Source organism: Elgaria multicarinata, chromosome 1 (genome assembly GCF_023053635.1).
Source record: "Elgaria multicarinata webbii isolate HBS135686 ecotype San Diego chromosome 1, rElgMul1.1.pri, whole genome shotgun sequence".
NCBI lineage: Eukaryota > Metazoa > Chordata > Lepidosauria > Squamata > Anguidae > Elgaria > Elgaria multicarinata.
The window spans coordinates 88,779,541-88,797,274 of NC_086171.1; the positions used below are offsets into that span (position 1 = coordinate 88,779,541).

A 17,734-nucleotide genomic window follows, 5' to 3' on the forward strand; every position below is an offset into this window, starting at 1 on the left:
CTTCATTGCAGCCTGTGTGAGAACTAAACAGCCCCTCCCCCTCACTTGTCTTCAACCCACATGCATCCTGCCCAGATTGCTCGGGGTTAATAGCAAATGAAAGGATGGACCCGCTGCCCCCATAGAACCCTGCATAACATGTAGTTTGACAGCAAACCAGTTTGCAAAATCAATAAAACACATTAAATGTGACTTTGTGCACTGAAAAGTGGAAGGGAAGGAGAGAGGAAACGGATCATTAGGTTTTGCATGCTGAGAAGGCAGAAAATAACACAGTAGTGCTGGAATTTCAGAACCAAAAATAAAATGGCATCCTTTTCCCTCTTTTCTATAATAGAAAATGAATATGCTTTGTACCTTCTAAGTTGGGTTTAACATTAGCAACCTTTGGTGGAAAGGCTGAAAAGAAGTTAACTTCTATCATGTGATCTTGTGTAAAAAAAGGAAAGGAACCTCTCGTGCCAGCACGGAGTCATTACTGACTCTTGGAGGGACGCCAGCTTTCGCTGACGCTTTCTTGGCAGGCTTTATAGTGGGGTGGTTTGCCGTTGCCTTCCCCGGCCATTATTACCTTTCCCCCAGCTCACTGGGTACTCATTTTACTGACCTCGGGAGGATGGAAGGCTGAGTAGACCCGAGCCGGCTGCCCGAAACCAGTTTCTGCTGGGATCGAACTCAGGCCGTGGGGAGAGTTTCAGCTGCAGTAACTGCTGCTTTATCACTCTGAGCCACACGACCAGCCCAATAATTCTTTGTCTACACTGAAGCATTGAGTTCAGTGGGACTTACTCTTAGGTAAGTGTATGTAGTGTGAATAAATTATCCTTATATTGGATGGATTGCGCATTTGGGTTACAAATACCTCTTCTACTGCTTTCTGATTATGTAACCATACATTCAGCTGTGCACAGAGGAGCTCAAAGGTGACAACCTTCATATCTAGTATTTCTGAAAGTGTGCATACTGTCCTAAATTAAGTACAAATTTCAGATATGAAAGTGCCCTTGAAGGTTTGCTTTTCCATGTCTTACCTGGTTGGTTTTTTTGCTTGGTCAGTAAGAATGAAGTGAATTATATAATTCTGTAACTTTGTAAATGATGTAACTATGTAAATATGCTCTTTGTATACTATTTTTAAAAAGAGTTTGCTTTTTCACTGATTCCCAGCAAAACAAACTTTATTAATGATCATAGCATCAGATCCTCTGTATTTAGGAGGCAACAGTAAATTTACTCTCAAAAGAGGCTCCAGATACAAGGGCACACGGTTAATCATGTGCTCCTCTAACCTTTCAAAAACAATCGCCCCAAGCTGTAATCACTTTGTGGTGTAGGGGGCTCCAATATAGCAAGGCTTCGTCAATTGTCAATCAGTGTTTGCCCTCAGCAATCTTAGAACATTTCTACAGCAGGCTGAAATCCTGCAACTTTCCCAACCTTAGGGGAGAACTATATATTAAGAAAAACCTAAGGGTGCTGCCACAAATGACAGCACAAGGCTGAACCTTCACCTCGGTAATGTCTAGCTCAGCTTACAGGTTCTGACATTACTATAGTGTGCACTTCTTTGTCCATTTCATTTGCTGCCACTGGTGGAATAACTTTTAAACAAATGACAGCAAGACAAGGCAACCTAGTGCCCACCAGATGTTTTGGACTACAACTCCCATAAGCCCTAGCTTTCATGGCCAATGACCAGGGATTATAGTGGTTGCAGACCAAAAGATGTGCAGGGCACCAGGTTGCCTGTTACTAGGTGGAGCGGAGAACATGACGTGGAGCTGCCATTTATGGGAGCAGCTCTGGGTAGTTCTGCCCTTCTGTGCTGAAGTAGATACGTAACAAAACACTTAACAAGAACTTCAGTGTAGTATCAGGTTGTTCCAACCTTTATAAATTTGAACACTGTTTTTAAGGAGACAACCTGCTAAAGGTATTAATTTTCTGAGACTCCCTCCTGAGCAGCCTCCACCACAAACCTTTTGCTAATTGATTACTAAAGAGGCCAAATTCAGACTTTCTGTCTAGCAGATCTCCCATCAAAGCTTCACTAAAGCTTCACTTTGGCTTCACCAAAGCTTCACTCAGCAAGTTGCTGAGAATTTAGCAGCCACAGCAGTACGGCTATAGAAACTTTCCGTGGATTTTTCCTTTTGCAGAGATCCTAACAACTTTATAATAAAGTATTCCTGTGACTGCAGATACCAGCTCTTGCCCGCTTTGACACTTTGGTCCATTTCACTTTGTGGGTTTTGGCCTGTATTGAAACCAGGATGGTTCATCAGAAGAAGCAGCCGGAGGAGGAAAAACACAGGAGTTGTATGTAGAAATATATCACACCATGGCGCTTTTAGTGAAGTAAGTGCGTCATAAATACAAGGAGAGTTTTTGGCTTAACATTCTTTGATTAAGAGTCATCATAGAGAGGGTTGTTGTAGTTTCCCCAAGATCCATAGTCATGATCATCAAAGAGTCGTCCATATGAAGAATGCCTGAGGATGAAAAAGAAAAGGCACCTTACTCTACTCAGCATATGCTTATTACTGTGCCTCCTTATCAGGCATTGCTATTTACCCTGCAGAGAAGAGGGTGGAAGGAGCCGTAGAACACAGCCAATACCAGCAGCAACATATTGCTGGGAGAGAAATCTCTCTGGCATCCTCCTCCCTCCTCCCTCTGATTGTCCTGGTAGTTCATTACTTAAACTTCCAGCCTGATCAGTCATCCAATAGCGCTTGTTGAAAGGCTGTTGCCTTGGGAAATCGAACTGTGTTTAACAAGTAACCCCTTCATCACAGTTCTTGCACCACGTCCATCTTGCTGTAAGTTTGAGACTGGGGTTTGGGAAGAACAAAGTGAAGATCACCGAGGCCCAGCATCAGACCCAAAAGCTGCAAGGAGCTCATTTCCCCCTTCCCACCCAGAAAAAACTCAGGGCCAAGCTACACAGTACATTAAACGCAGCTGGGGTGGGGGGATCCAGATTGAGAGTTTTAACAATTCAAGCGTGAGTTTTAACCATTGTTGGGACCTGCTGAGGTCTCAACAGAAATTATCCCCTGCCCACAGCTGCTATTTGCCCCTGGAGGGAAGATCTCATTGGGTGAATGCGTGGATGCAGAATAAAGGAAAGAACTGAAAGGGGGAATGAAGAGATGGGGTCTCAGAAAGACCTGTGGTGGCACGGAGAGATCTGTCGGGGGTAACAGATGAGGGTACAAAGGCAGAAGACAGCGCTAGTGATGTGAAGAGAAAAAAGAGGGGTGGCATACAGATAGATCTGTGGGTGAGGAACCAGAAAATGAGGGAAAGTAACAGATGGTGATGCAGGCTGCTGCTGCAGAGAGAGAAAGTGTGTATGTGTGTATAGTAGTAGTAGTAGTAGCAGCAGCTGCTAAGGAGTGGAGGCAGAAATGGAGGGATGCAGAGAAAGAATAGTGCACATGTTATGTGCTACAGAGAGAAAAGGTTATTTCTGTTCTGTCAGGTATGCTTTAAGGTGGATTCCTGCACTGAGCAGAGTTGGACTTGACGGCCTTTTAGGCACCTTCCAACTCTACTATTCTATGATTCTATGAATAGGGAAGAAAAACATCTTAAAGGGGGAGAAAAACAGTTAAACTTCTGACCCCTTTGAGTAAATGAAAATGACATGAATTCAGCAAGTGAATTTTATACGCACTCTTCCACTTCCATCTCGGAACAGCTGAGAAGCCAGGCTCTCCCCAAGGAATTACCGTGTCTCCTCTTAATATGCGGGTGCCAATTCTTACCTGATCTTCAGGAAGGCAGCGATGCCAAACACCAACAGAACCACTGCGATCACGGTTACAGTAATAGCTGCAATGCTTCCTGCACAGAAAAAGTGATGCACACGTAGGTTGAAAGCTCAGTTACCGCAACTCCATCTTCAACTCTCCAGATATTTTTCATTATTATAATTCAATACAGCACATTTGCATACCACCCGCTAATGTAGGAAATGTGGTAGGCCAAGAAAGATTTTAGCACAGAGAGTGAGCTCTAAGATTGGGATCTGGAATAAGGCACTAACTCCAATTTGTAAATAATTATTAAGTCTGAATAAATGTGTTTTTATACTTCGGTTTGGTAACACAATTCTTTTGATATATCAAGATTAAGAAAACAGAATTGGGACTTAGTTGAGCACAACCTCATTATTATCACCATCATCGTCATAAATAGCGCTGACATTATGCATTTCAAGTACTTCACACAGGCTGGTATTATTATCCACCTATTATAAATGGCAGAGGTGAGGCTGAGAGAATAGTTGCTTGCTTAAATCCATTAAGTGACGTCATGGTCATGAGATTTAATCTGTGTACTTCTGAGTTCAAAGATCATGCTCTTATAAGTGGCGAAATGCTGCTCTAGCTTTTATACTAGCCAAACTAGATATTCTTTCAACTACACACAGTAGAGCTATGCATGATTGGTTTTCTTACCTCTCTGTAACTGTGTGCGAATCAGGACTGAAGTGATTTGGGAGGGAATTTAAGCTTCCCCACCTCCCATTTTCGTCCTGAAATTCTTAAATATAAAATAAAATATATCCATTGGAAAGGGGCTTGGGGGACATGAATCCCTGTCATGAGTGAAATTCCATCTCCTGAGTACTGGAGGTTTCTCCCCTTGTTTCATTGCCAAAGATCAATAGAAATACCCCACCTAGATTTCATGTGTCATGCAGATCATTTCATAAGTCATGCAGATCTCTTAAAAAGATGGAACTCAAATACTGACTCCTACAGTGGCAACTCCTTTAAGTTGTCACGGTGGGCATAGAGGCTCTTTGCCCTCATAACCACTGTTAGTCTTTCACATATGTGAGCAATAATAATTCCTTCACACAAGTGGTAAGAAACAACTAGTAGGGGCACACTTAATCCTAACAAACCTTTCACATGTGTTTGGTTTTCGCATGCTCCTAAATTGCCTGACTAGAAAGCATTGTCTATTTGTGTTTAGAATCACTTAGGGCCCCCAAAATGCCCTCGACATCTGCAAATAGAGGACATGGTTTAAAGCAGGAGTACGAAGGAATCAAGGAGAAAGAGACAGAAGGTCACCTCAGCCCCCTGTCCCAGTTGGACTGCCTCTCCCTTGCCTCACAAGGCCTTCTATCACCAACTGCCCTGTGGGAAAAATTCTTATGAGTTGTTGTTTAAATATTGTTTATAGGCAGGGACGGTCCAAGACATTATGCTGCCTAAGGCAGAGCAGCAAATGGAATCACACACACACACAAGTCAAGGTGTATAGCATTCAAAGCCAGCCATGTTGTTTTGGTACATAAGGCAGAAAATCTCATAAGCACTTCTCCCCTGCCCTGGCAGTACAAATACAGTAACAACAAAGTAAATAACTAACAATTTGCTACCCTTTTATGACACACCAAATCTCCCGCCTGAGGCGACTGCCTCACTCTGTCTCATGGTAGGGCCAGCCCTGTTTATAGGGACTTCCTTAATGTATCTTTATCATATTAAACTATAAACCATTTTGGAAGAATCTCTATCCTGAAAAGCAGCATATAAAAATAATGGAAATAAATAAATCTGATGCCCTCCAGATGTTTTGGAATACAATTCCCATAATCTCTAACAACTGGCCATGCTGGCTAACGGTTATGGGAGTTGTAGTCAAACACATCTGGAGGATCAGTCCATACCATGGTTAAGTTTAACTATGATTTGGCATGATATCTGAATTGACAAACTATGATTTGCAATTGGCTGGCAGGCCCAAATCAGAACCCATCATGTTTTGTAGCGGGTTTGCAAACACTGATCTGTACTAATTACGTTTTGGCATGATGTATGAACTTGAGGGAAAAACATAGTTACGGCCATCATCATTCTGCCTCCACAAACTGCTACATCACAGAGACAGGGGTGTGGGGACAGAAAACAAAAGCAGCCCAACACTCCTATATCATGGCTTGCCTAACGTACATTTACAAACCATAGTCTTGAGTTCTACATCGTGGCTGGTTCAAACTATGGTTTAATACTGGAGTGGGCAACTTGTGGCCCTCTAGATGTTTTAGCCTACAACTCCCATCAGCCTTTGCCAGCATAGCCAATAGTGAGAGATGATGAGAGTTGTAAGCCGCAAATTGCCCACCTGTGCTTTAGTAGAATATCCGAATTGAATCTATTTATGGCTCAGAATCTCAACTTCCATCTTTTAAAAGGTCAGCCAGAACGTTAAGATGTTTAACGAGGCAACCCTAGGCAAGTTTAGACAGAGGTAGTTGTGGGACCTATTACTGTCTAAACATGCACAGGATTTCATCCCAAGTGTAAATAAACGTCTTTACAATGTGTTCTGACAAATGAAACCTTGAGATTAAGCACCAGTAAGGCTAAACACTAGTAAGATTATTGATTTTCAGAATCTAAACTGACTTACTTTGAGGGGATATAGGGTTTCTTGCTAAATGAAATGCATATTCACCCATTAGGGAAATGCAAGAAAGAAAGACATTTCCAAAGCGCTAAACTATGCTGTAATAAATGTGCCACTTTAAGTGTCATGCATCTTTTGTAACTTTAAATTGCAGCCACTGGGAGGGAAGCATGATCAGGATTGGGACCAGGTCATGGGGAGGGTTAACCTATGCCACTGGCCTAACAAAAATCATCCCACAGTTATTATTTGACCAAGAAGGGAAGATCTCATCAGTGCTGAGTACTGAAAGCATAAAATAAAAATTTTGATAGGTAGAGCTATCTTGGAATTCCCATGATCTTCCACACTGCCCATGAGCTCATTGAGGCTTAGGACATTAGAGAATATTGTTTGTAGGGTATGCCTTCTTTTGTATTGCTGGATTATTTTGAAGGGAGAAGAAATCTGACTTATCTTTCTAAATATTTTAAAAAGCGACATTTGCTTCTGCCTTATGCTTCAAAGTAACAGAAAATAAATTAAATCAATAAATCAATAAGGCTCACCTGAACTCAAAGCACGTGAAACCTCTTGTATGGTTACTCCTGCAGAGAAAGTGGTACCATCAGTACGGGAGATCTCTGTGGTGGCTTTACTCGCTCGCGAAGTCACTTGTGAAGACGTAAGTCTTTCTGTGGCGCCTGGGGAGGTGGGTGCCACAGGACTCTCTTTAGAGGTTGCCTCTTCGGTAGGGAGTTTCTTGACTGTGGTCACAGTTACTGCTGATGTTGTGGACTTGGTTGGCAACTGGGTAACAGCAGTTGTGCTAAGGCTTGTAATATCAGTTGAAGCAACAATGGTGGATGACACATTCGTAGTATGTGAAGAGGTAATCGCTGTGGTTTCTGAGGGGGGAATGGTGTCTGTTGTCAGCCTAGCAACTGATGTCACAGAAGGCACCATGTGTTCTGTACTTCGTAATCCACTGCTTGTCTGTGGTGATGAATTAGCTGTTGAAGCATTCAATGTTGTCGATATAGGGATTGTAGCTAAAATCTCAGCTGTTGAGGCAGTAACAGTAGGAACGGTGGTGTGCTTCTGTTCTGTAAGTCCCAATGTGGTCCTAAGGGTAAGAGTGGCCGATGCTGCAGTTCCTGGCACGGTGCTCACCGAAGTGCTGGCACTGGAGGTAGCAGTTTGATCATCAGATTCTGTTATTCCTGAGGTAACTATATTTGAGGGAGTAGGTGTGTTGACAGTAGGCGCACTTGTTGGAGAGGCAGAGTAGATATTTAATCCTGTACAGGTGAATGCACATACATGTGTTATTAGCCTTCCAGCTGGCCAGCCATCTTCTATCTACCTAAGCCTCTTAGCTGAGGTTCAGCTCAGGCCCTTCTCCAGATGCCCTTGCTATCAGAGCTAGGGCAGGTGGCTACTGGAGAGAAGCCCTTTTCTATGGTAGTACCCCACTTGTGGAATTGCCTGCTGCCATTGTTTTGGATACCGAGCTAGGGTCTATCGTGGTTTCCTGATTAAGATTACAATTGTTTTTCATCACTACTTTACACTGCTGTTTATTTGCTCTGCTTAGTTCATTTTTAGTCTGTTAATTAGTCTTTAACAGGAGTTGTAAGCTGTCTTGAGGGCTATTATAGAAGATGTGGAATAAAAAAAAACCCTAAATAAATAAATAAAAGTTGTCTTTCACCTCTGTGGGAAAATTAAATCACTGCACTTAGGGAACACTGTTCGGATGAGAGCAAAACTTATGTTCCACTTCCAACACTGGGAGGTCTGATCGTCGACTGGGATCTCACACCGAGATGCCATGTGTCTCCAGGGGAGTTTGCAATGTAGATGTCCTCACTCCACACTCACATCATAAGGATTCCATAGTTGCCAATATTTCCCTGATGAAAATACACATGACACTCTAATCCTTCACCATGGACCACTTGGCCAATAGCCAACTCTCATAGAATCATAGAATAACAGAGTTGGAAGGGGCCTACAGGGCCATCGAGTCCAACCCCCTGCTCAATGCAGGAATCCACCCGAAAGCATCCCTGACAGATGGTTGTCCAGCTGCCTCTTGAAGGCCTCTAATATGGGAGAGCCCACAACCTCCCTTGGTAACTGATTCCATTGTCGTACTGCTCTAACAGTCAGGAAGTTTTTCCTGATGTCCAGCTGGAATCTGGCTTCCTGTAACTTGACCCCGTTATTCCGTGTCCTGCACTCTGGGAGGATTGAGAAGAGATCCTGGCCCTCCTCTCTGTGACAACCTTTTAAGTATTTGAAGAGTGCTATCATGTCTCCCCTCAATCTTCTCTTCTCCAGGCTAAACATGCCCAGTTCTTTCAGTCTCTCTTCATAGGGCTTTGTTTCCAGACCCCTGATCATCCTGGTTGCCCTCCTCTGAACACGCTCCAGCTTGTCTGGGTCCTTCTTGAATTGTGGAGCCCAGAACTGGACACAATACTCTAGATGAGGCCTAACCAGGGCCAAATAGAGAGGAACCAGTACTTCATGTGATTTGGAAGCTATACTTCTATTAATGCAGCCCAAAATAGGTACACATGAATCTCGTAGGTACACATGAATTACACTTTCCTGAAGGCTATGCCCTGCCTGCTGCACCATCCTGTCTTCATTGACTCTCTCTGCTACTGCCTTTCCTGCTCGAGCTTCTGAAAAAAGATGCATCGCCATTTCCTTTTTAACCCACCCCCAAACTTTGCAAGAGTTCAACAGAACGTTTTACACCTCACAATGGATCAGGACATATGTATTAAAGAGTAGCTGCAACTAAAACACTTTCAGCAACTGTTGTTATCCGGATAGGTGCCTACGGGGTGGAAGGGAACCTAGTAGATTCAAATGTACCTGTACAGTCACTAAGATGAGGCTTTTATTTGCACAGCCTCACAGGGGTCTGGAAGTTGTCATCTTCCATTTGTAAGTAACTCTCTTCTCTTTTGCCACTGCTTCTTTCTGCTTTTGCCTTACCACAACAATCCATTAAGGAGAAAAAAGATAGCTGCTGAACAATGCTTTCTGATTGGTAGCCCTAGGCGCTGTCTGTCTGGAAGCACCCTAACAAAGGTTTTCAAAAGGCATGGCTAAAATCCCCCCTCAAACCAAAACAGACACACATACCAGAAAAAGGAACTATCTTTGTTAAACAAGGACAAGATTGGAGCATAGGTGATGGGCATTTTGCTTCAAAAACTACCAATGCAATAGTAATAGAACACTTAAGAGACTTTAGAAAGGAGTAGCTGCGCATGTAAACATTCTAATATTTTCTAGGATGAATATTTTCTATTGTGATAAACCAAAATAGGTTTCAGAGAAGCTGCATACTGGACAAATATTCCTATTTATATTGGTGAGCAAAATAAGTGTATTCAAATGAGAAGTAGAGGCGGACCCTTATTCTGAACTGGCAACTTTTGGGTAAATTTCTGGTTTTGGATTAGCAAAGTTTTTTTAAAAAAATAATCCGGCAGATACTGTTCGGGTTTGAGAAGAAAATTAATGGTTCCATCAGATAATCCAGCAGATTTCTAATAACTAATAATCCAGCAGATACTGTTCAGTTTATCATATTGACTCCCTGATCATATTATGATGTGTTTGTATGTGATGGTAAAATGTGTGGCATGTACTAGTTTTCACCTTAAATACACTAGTTCTCAAAGTTTTTGAACTCCCTCCTAAAAACACATGCAACCTTAATCTATCCTCCAAGCCCCCAAACACTAGTAGCAATGTCTTTATCAGGTGAGTGTACAGAACGCTGTATGCAGCCTGCTTTTGTGTACAAGGAACCCGTGTCCTGGGGCACGGTGGATGTTAACAGTGGAGAGTCTGGTGGCTCTGATATCAGTGGGGCAGTGAATCCAGTCCGGGTTTCAGTCCTAACTCTAACTTTGGATAGCTCCTTTAGAGTTCTGACTGAAACCTAGAGCGGATTCATTACCTCACTGACATTGGAGCCACCAGACTCCACTGATTAGAAGACAATTAGAACTTCTCAAACTTCTTCCCAAAGACCAGCCAGTCAGGGGAAGAAACTGCTATTGCCAGAAGCTCCGGTATATTCCCAGCCCCTCTGCAACTTCCATGTTTAGCATAACAGCTTTGGTGGCTGAAGCACAAATCTACTGCTGGGAGTAATGTGCCTCTAATTGCAGAATTCCCCCTCACTTCCTGTTCCCTTTAGGGTTCTTCTCTGGGGGGGGGGGGAACCCCACGGTTAGAGAACCCCATCCTTGAATGTGATGAAACCTGTCCATGTGGAGCTCTAGACGGAAAATTGCGAAGACTATCAACAAAAGATTACCTAATAAACAGAATTCAGCTTTGTAAGAATTGTGCAAGACTGCTGAATCAGGGTTCCAGCAGTCGGGGGATCGGGCCTGAGCATCCTGCACGTTTCCTGCCTCCTCCCGGTGACTAACAGAAACAAGAGTCAATTGTGAAAAATAAGGGAAATGCCTAAATTTGAATAATTTATATAAGTTGCAGAATTCAGTTTTTCTCAGTGGAGAATTTATATAGCCCCTTATTTTATTTTATTTTTGCAGAGTACACAGAATCCTACTTGATATCTACTTGTTGAAAATCACATTTGTCACATATAACCAATTCTGAGTTAAATCATTCTCATGTGTGCAGTTCTCTGCATCAACTTTAAGGGTACCATTACATATTCCTGTTTTTAAAGGGTGAAGATAGACATAACATTACAGTAGTGACTACGGCACGTTTTTCACCCATAGGTGAGCTGAACTTCAGCCAGACGTTGAAACCTGTCTCGCATAACTACATACATACAAACAAACTGAATGCTGTTTCTTCTATCAGTCTTCTTGTCCACTCCCCTCATGCTTCAGGCTTCTGACATAAAAAACAAATTAATGAATTATCTGTTCATTCTTCAATTCCTTTATTAACAAAAGAAAAAGAGAGAGAAAAGCTAAACTGGCAAGACAACTTCAAAGATTGGCAAGGAAACTGTACTAGCCAATTGGCATCACCCACAGCTGCATTTTCTGTATTTGAATTGAACCGACTCCAAAGAAACTGCAGAATAGGGGTCCCCCCCCCAGAGCTTTCCCTGATATAAATCAGATTGAACTTCAAAACCTCTGCTCTACAAATGGTGTGCCTGCTGTCACCAGGACTTCTACTTCCATTTCATGTCTCTCTCTTTATCCATTTTACACCATCTTCAGTCATGGATGCAAAAACCAAATATAATAGTATTACACAAACTACTCTTGGAAGAATGTGTATTACATTTCTTTGGTGACATTAAATGCCACATATGCCTGCCCTTGTACAGAACAATAAATCCTGAAATTAAACCATTTGTCCACTGCCTGACAAGAACTGTACTGAACTCCAGAATGCGTTGCAGCTGAAATAAGCAGGGCTGGCTAGTGGGGTTAATAATATACACACTTAAGAGCTTGTTTCGTCTCTGTGAAAACAAATCTCTTAAAAATCATTGTTGCTTTTGTGCTAGGACTACCTGTTCATGTAACACTGGGTTCATTAAGTTCTGACCTTTTGGAGTCCTCCTCAATGGCAAAGGTTTCAGAATAGCAAGTACCAAAAGACTTGAAAGGAGACTGTTAACATCACAATTAATACAAACAACTGAGGATCAGAAGAAATTGATCTGGTGATTTTCAGACTGGCAGCCATCTAAGAGCACCTTCCTGCCTTTAAATGGCTCTGTCAGAAGATGGATAGAAGAACTGTATAGGGAAGCATCAAAATTGAGAAGTCGCCAAGTATTATAGGATTTGTCCTCTGAAATACTTTAAAAAATCATATTTTAAAAAATGCGTCATTTCGAAGCTTCTAGCGTACTGCTGACATTTAAAAGTGTGGGGAGATGTAACAGTGCTCACAGGAGGTTATTCAGTTATGGTGCCATCCTGGCTTAGCAACTTGCCTTACTCATTTTTGTATCACCAATCAAACACAGCTGCAAAGTTGGTCTCTCTCCCATGATGCTTCAGGTAGTTTGTCCTCCTCTTAAACTTAACTTTAAAGTGTTATACTATTATGTTAGACACAGATAGATTCACACATCACCTTATTTTTAAAATGTCCATTGAAACAACTGCAAAACCACTTGGGGAATTGAGGAGACACACAAGCTGGGATGTCAAGGATGTTACCAATGGACTCAAATGGAACCAACCTGCAAGCTTGGAGAGGCCGTTTTTCAAAGCTCACACCAAGACAGAGAAACACATGTTTGTACTGAATGAAGTGGGGATTCTTGCAAATAGGCCCCTGTGGCCTTAAAACATTATGTCTGTCTTTACCCACAAATGAACATTTACTGGAAAGGAAACACAATGTACTCTGTAGTCTTGAGGAAGAGGTATTCATTTTTTGGAACATCTCAGGGATACTGGTGAACCAGTGGTGATGTTAATGTATCATCTTAATCTTGTGCTCACTTGCCCCACCTCCTGTCACCACCCAGCTCTGTTGCCCCCCAGTCATGCTTGGCATGCAGAACGCCCAATCCACAGCAATTCCAGGTAGGGTTGAAAAAGACCCTGCCCTGGAAATCTTCTGCCAGTCAGTGTAAATAATACTGAGGCAGTCAAACCAATGGGCTGACTCAGTATAAGACAGCTTCCTATGTTCTTATAGTTATGAACATAAGAAGAGCCATGCTGGTTCGGACCAGCATTCTGTACCCTGTTATGGCCTACCAGATGTCAATGGGAAGCCCAGATGTAGGGCATAACCCTGTTCCCCATCTACTGATATTCACAGACATACTGCTTCTGATACTAGAGATAATACATAGCCATCATGACTAGTAGCCAGTTGATGTCTCTGCCTTGGTTTAATTATTTTTAAATGCAAAAATAGTAATTAAAAATGGCTCCAGTTAAACTCAGCCAGTGGCTAGCATCTAACAATAAAATATGCAGCTGCTGGAAAATAAGCTAGCCTGAGTAATGGTGGGTATAAATAGACAGCATTCATTTCTAAACTGCCTTCAAGGTAGCCTCCAGCAGATAAAGAGCTTGACTAAAATCCTACAGCAACATATAGAACGTTTATGTTTTACCTTGTGGTATCTACTGTAATCTCCAGGTCACATTACCCCATGATGAACTTTTCATGCAAAAAAATCCGTTACAGAAGAAAAATAGCTTTGAACACACTATAATCGCTTGTCAGTCTAGTAGAATCTGGGTGGTTCGTTACTCCAACCCTCCGAAGGCAAAATAGTTGTTTTAACTACTGCTTTTTTAAAAACGGTTGCTTTAAAAAAAATAAAAACGCTTACTACTGATTGTGGTTTTTATTGGATTTTCAGATAACTTATAAGTGTCGTATATTTTTTATTATTATTACAATGTGTTTATTGATTTGTTGCAAGCTGTCCTGACAGTCCCGGTGGACAGAAATGAAGACAAAAACAATAGAATAAGTTCTTTATAAGTACGCATTTTAGAAATCCTGGTTTCAGGTTTCACTGGGCTGCCTAAGGGGCTGTGGGCTACATCTGTCTCTCAGCATTCCTGCTGTGAAGGAATTTATTCATTATTTAAACTATATTTTTAATGAAACATTTTTAACAAATGAAAGAGGTTACACATTCACGTGCAAACCAAACTAGAATGTGTAATACCAGTGAAAAAGTACCAAAAGAACATAACATAGAATATACTAATGATATTCACTAGACTAAGACATTTAGTATAGACAAATTATGTAGCAATCAATTCTTTCCAAAATGATTTATGCTATACGAGAAAAGTTACATAAAAGGAATCTTACTGACAAATGAAATGAAGTGAAACCACTGGACTGTAAAAGTAATCTGAGTGGGAGTTATTACTAGCTGTACAGATTTGTTGTGGTAGTTTTTCTGTTAAGGGTTAGGGTTAACAGAAATCAATGTTCTACATCAAACACACATTAAGTGTTACCACTTATCTTGCAGCAAAGAACACCTCATGTCTAGCAGCTAATAAATTGTGTCATATCTTTAAAGTCCCCCATTAAATATATTTAATAAAACTAATTTGGAAGTAAAACTCACATAGTGTTTTATTGTGGTATAGGTACTTGTCGGACGGTTCTTCATCTCTCTACATATTTATTTTATTTTATTTATTTATTTTATTTATTTATTACATTTCTAAACCGCCCAATAGCTGAAGCTCTCCGGGCGGTTTACAAAATTAAGACAATTCAAGTACAAAACAACAGTATAAAACCATAATATAAATACAATATAAAAGCTCAACCAGATAAAAACAGCAGCAATGCAAAAATACAAATTTAAAACACCAAGTTAAAATTAATTTATAGACTGTTAAAATACTGAGAAAATAAAAAGGTCTTCACTTGGAGTCTAAAAGAATATAATGTAGGTGCCAAGCGAACCTCCTTAGGGAGCTCATTCCACAGCCGGGGTGCCACAGTAGAGAAGGCCCTCCTCCTAGTAGCCACCTGCCTCACTTCCTCATATTTTAGGAAGTAGGAGGGAATGGTTGTGCTTCCCTTCCCTTTTTGTGCATCTAGATACTAATCGTAGATGAGGAATATAGAATCTACATAGTTAATATTCACTGGTAAATAGGATTTTTATTAGTTTACTTCTATTTGTTTATTTGAGTAAGCAACATCACCCCAGGTACAACTCTGTACATTTTTGCTTTGCAGATTCTGTTTAGAAATCCCAATCTTATGAAACTAAGGACTACAGTTATTGCTTACATATTTTCTTCCCACTTATGAAGAACAATCAGGTCAAAACACATTTGGGTTATGCACACTAAACATTAGTATAGTCTTCTCTTTGGAAACCAGTATTGTTACTACGTATGCATGAAAACCATTGGACTACTAATTGACTGGGATTTTTTTTAAAAGTAAAAGTTTATATGATACCTTAGCTATAGTATTAAAATTTGTAATATTGTTATTCTATATTTTTATTCTTAAAACTTTCCTTACACCTATTTTGCTTCATAGCACAAATCAAGGACCCGTGGATAATTTTGCTTTTCTTATAGGTTTGATCCCAAAGTGTCTGAGCATTTTCACTGTATGGAGAGATCCTGGGACTTTACATTCTCTCTAGCACATTGGAGACACCTATCCATATCCACAGATGCAAGGGAACCTCAGTGGAGATAAATACCAACAATGGATAACTCTAAAAAACTTTCTCTGACTTTGGAGGAAATGCTTTTGAAATGTTTCTTGTTGCACAAGTCCTGCCCACTCTTCTGAACTTAAACTTCCCCCACCTGGACTTCCCATACTTTTATAGTTCCTAGACTGATGTTCAAGAAATCACCAAAATTTGAATAAATTCTGGGTTTGAATATTAATGTATATGTACTATTAAAAAATTTAACTTTGTAAGTGGGTATGTGTCCCGTTTAATTACTCTTAGGTGGAGATATGAACGAATGGAAAAAGTGGAAAATTGAGGGGGTGGGACTTATTGGATTCATACAAAAGTTGGCTTCCAGATGGATTACATCTTATGCTACTGTATTCCAACTGCATCACATGACAGTTTACTTAGGGTCAAACCATATGTTATATTAATTTTGTAGTGTGCAGCTGAGTCTGTTGTTGTTTTTTTACTCTAGAGCAAATGCACACAGACCTAATCTGGATCAGTTTTAAACCTTTCCCCCTCAGCTGTTTAATTCCTGAAATTCCACACCTAGCAGGCATGGGGGTTAAAAAAGAAGAAGCAAAAAAGCCTTCCTTGATGCCAATATACTTAACATTATGTAATTAATTTAATGTGTAGTTTGACTCCTCGACCGCAAATTCTGTCTGGGAACCTGATTGTTATAAAGTCCAGGGTCAGCAACTAGTTTCAGAGGAGGATTACTTGGATCAGGAAATGGATGGGTTCTATCTATCCTCCAGGTGTTGGCAGCAGGTCCTGTTGCCACGACCACAACTCCTGCCGTATCACTCTTGCATCTGGGTTGGCAAGTGTGAGGAAAGGGGGGGGGGAAACAGGTACTCTTAAAGGGGCTACTGTAGGCCCTGGCACCTCCACTTGCCAATTCCTATGATAAAAACGGAATTAAAGAGAAAGGCAGGCTAGTGAGTTAGCCAACCTTTTTGCTTCTCTTTCCATATATGTTTGCAAAGTTCCTTATTGCCCTGGGTGGATTCCCTTGTGAGCTGCTTCAGTTTGCTGGTTGGCATTTGATAAGGCTGGGTGTTGCCCAAGAAGGGGCAAAGAGATCCAAACTGTGAAAATATACAGATAAAAGACCTTCACTTCACTAAGGCCTACTCCACCCGCTTATCAGGACTAGTTCACAGAAATAAGTGAAAGGGGCCCCCTCCCCCAATTTTACCTATTTATTTATTTATTACATTTCTATACCGCCCAATAGCCGAAGCTCTCTGGGCGGTTCACAAAAATTAAAACCATAATAAAACAACCAACAGGTTAAAAGCACAAATACAAAATACAGTATCAAAAGCACAACCAGGATAAAACCACGCAGGAAAATTGATATAAGATTAAAATACAGCATTAGAACAGTAAAATTTAAATTTAAGTTAAAATTAAGTGTTAAAATACTGAGAGAATAAAAAGGTCTTCAGCTGGCGACGAAAGGAGTACAGTGTAGGCGCCAGGCGGACCTCTCTGGGGAGCTCATTCCACAACCGGGGTGCCACAGCGGAGAAAGCCCTCCTCTTATTATTATTATTATTATTATTATTATTTATTTATATAGCACCATCAATGTACATGGTGCTGTACAGATAACACAGTAAATAACAAGACCCTGCCGCATAGGCTTACAATCTAATAAGTTGTAGTAAACAATAAAGAGGGAAGGAGAATGCAAACAGGCACAGGGAAGTGTAAACAGGCACAGGGTAGGGCAAAACCAACAGTGTAAAGTCAGAACAAACTCAATATTTGAAGGCTATAGGGAAAAGAAAAGTTTTGAGCTGAGTCTTAAAAGCAGTGATTGAGTTTGTAGTTCTCAAGTGTTCTGGAAGAGCGTTCCAGGCGTAAGGGGCAGCAGAAGAAAAAGGACGAAGCCGAGTAAGGGAAGTGGAGGTCCTTGGGCAGGCGAGAAGCATGGCATCAGAGGAGCGGAGAGCCCGAGCGGGGCGATAGTGTGAGATGAGAGAGGAGAGATAGGCAGGAGCTAGGCAGTGAAGAGCTTTGAAGGTCAGTAGGAGAAGTTTATATTGGATTCTGAAGTGAATTGGAAGCCAATGAAGAGACTTCAGAAGTGGAGTGACATGGTCAGAGCGG

The 17,734-nt window shown here is 41.2% G+C and overlaps 1 protein-coding gene across 1 annotated transcript in view; it reads right to left on the bottom strand.

Moving 5' to 3' along the window:
- Nucleotides 1–1,160: 1,160 nt before the first annotated feature.
- The window catches only part of PARM1 (prostate androgen-regulated mucin-like protein 1), a 50,979-nt gene continuing 34,405 nt past the window's right edge, over nucleotides 1,161–17,734 (bottom strand). The window contains exons 4-6 of the mRNA XM_063147541.1: nucleotides 6,984–7,715; nucleotides 3,774–3,852; nucleotides 1,161–2,492 (exon numbers count right to left, since the gene is read on the bottom strand). Of these exons, the coding sequence (XP_063003611.1) occupies nucleotides 2,408–2,492; nucleotides 3,774–3,852; nucleotides 6,984–7,715 (896 nt within the window). The 3' untranslated portion in view covers nucleotides 1,161–2,407. The remainder of the gene's footprint in view (nucleotides 2,493–3,773; nucleotides 3,853–6,983; nucleotides 7,716–17,734) is intronic.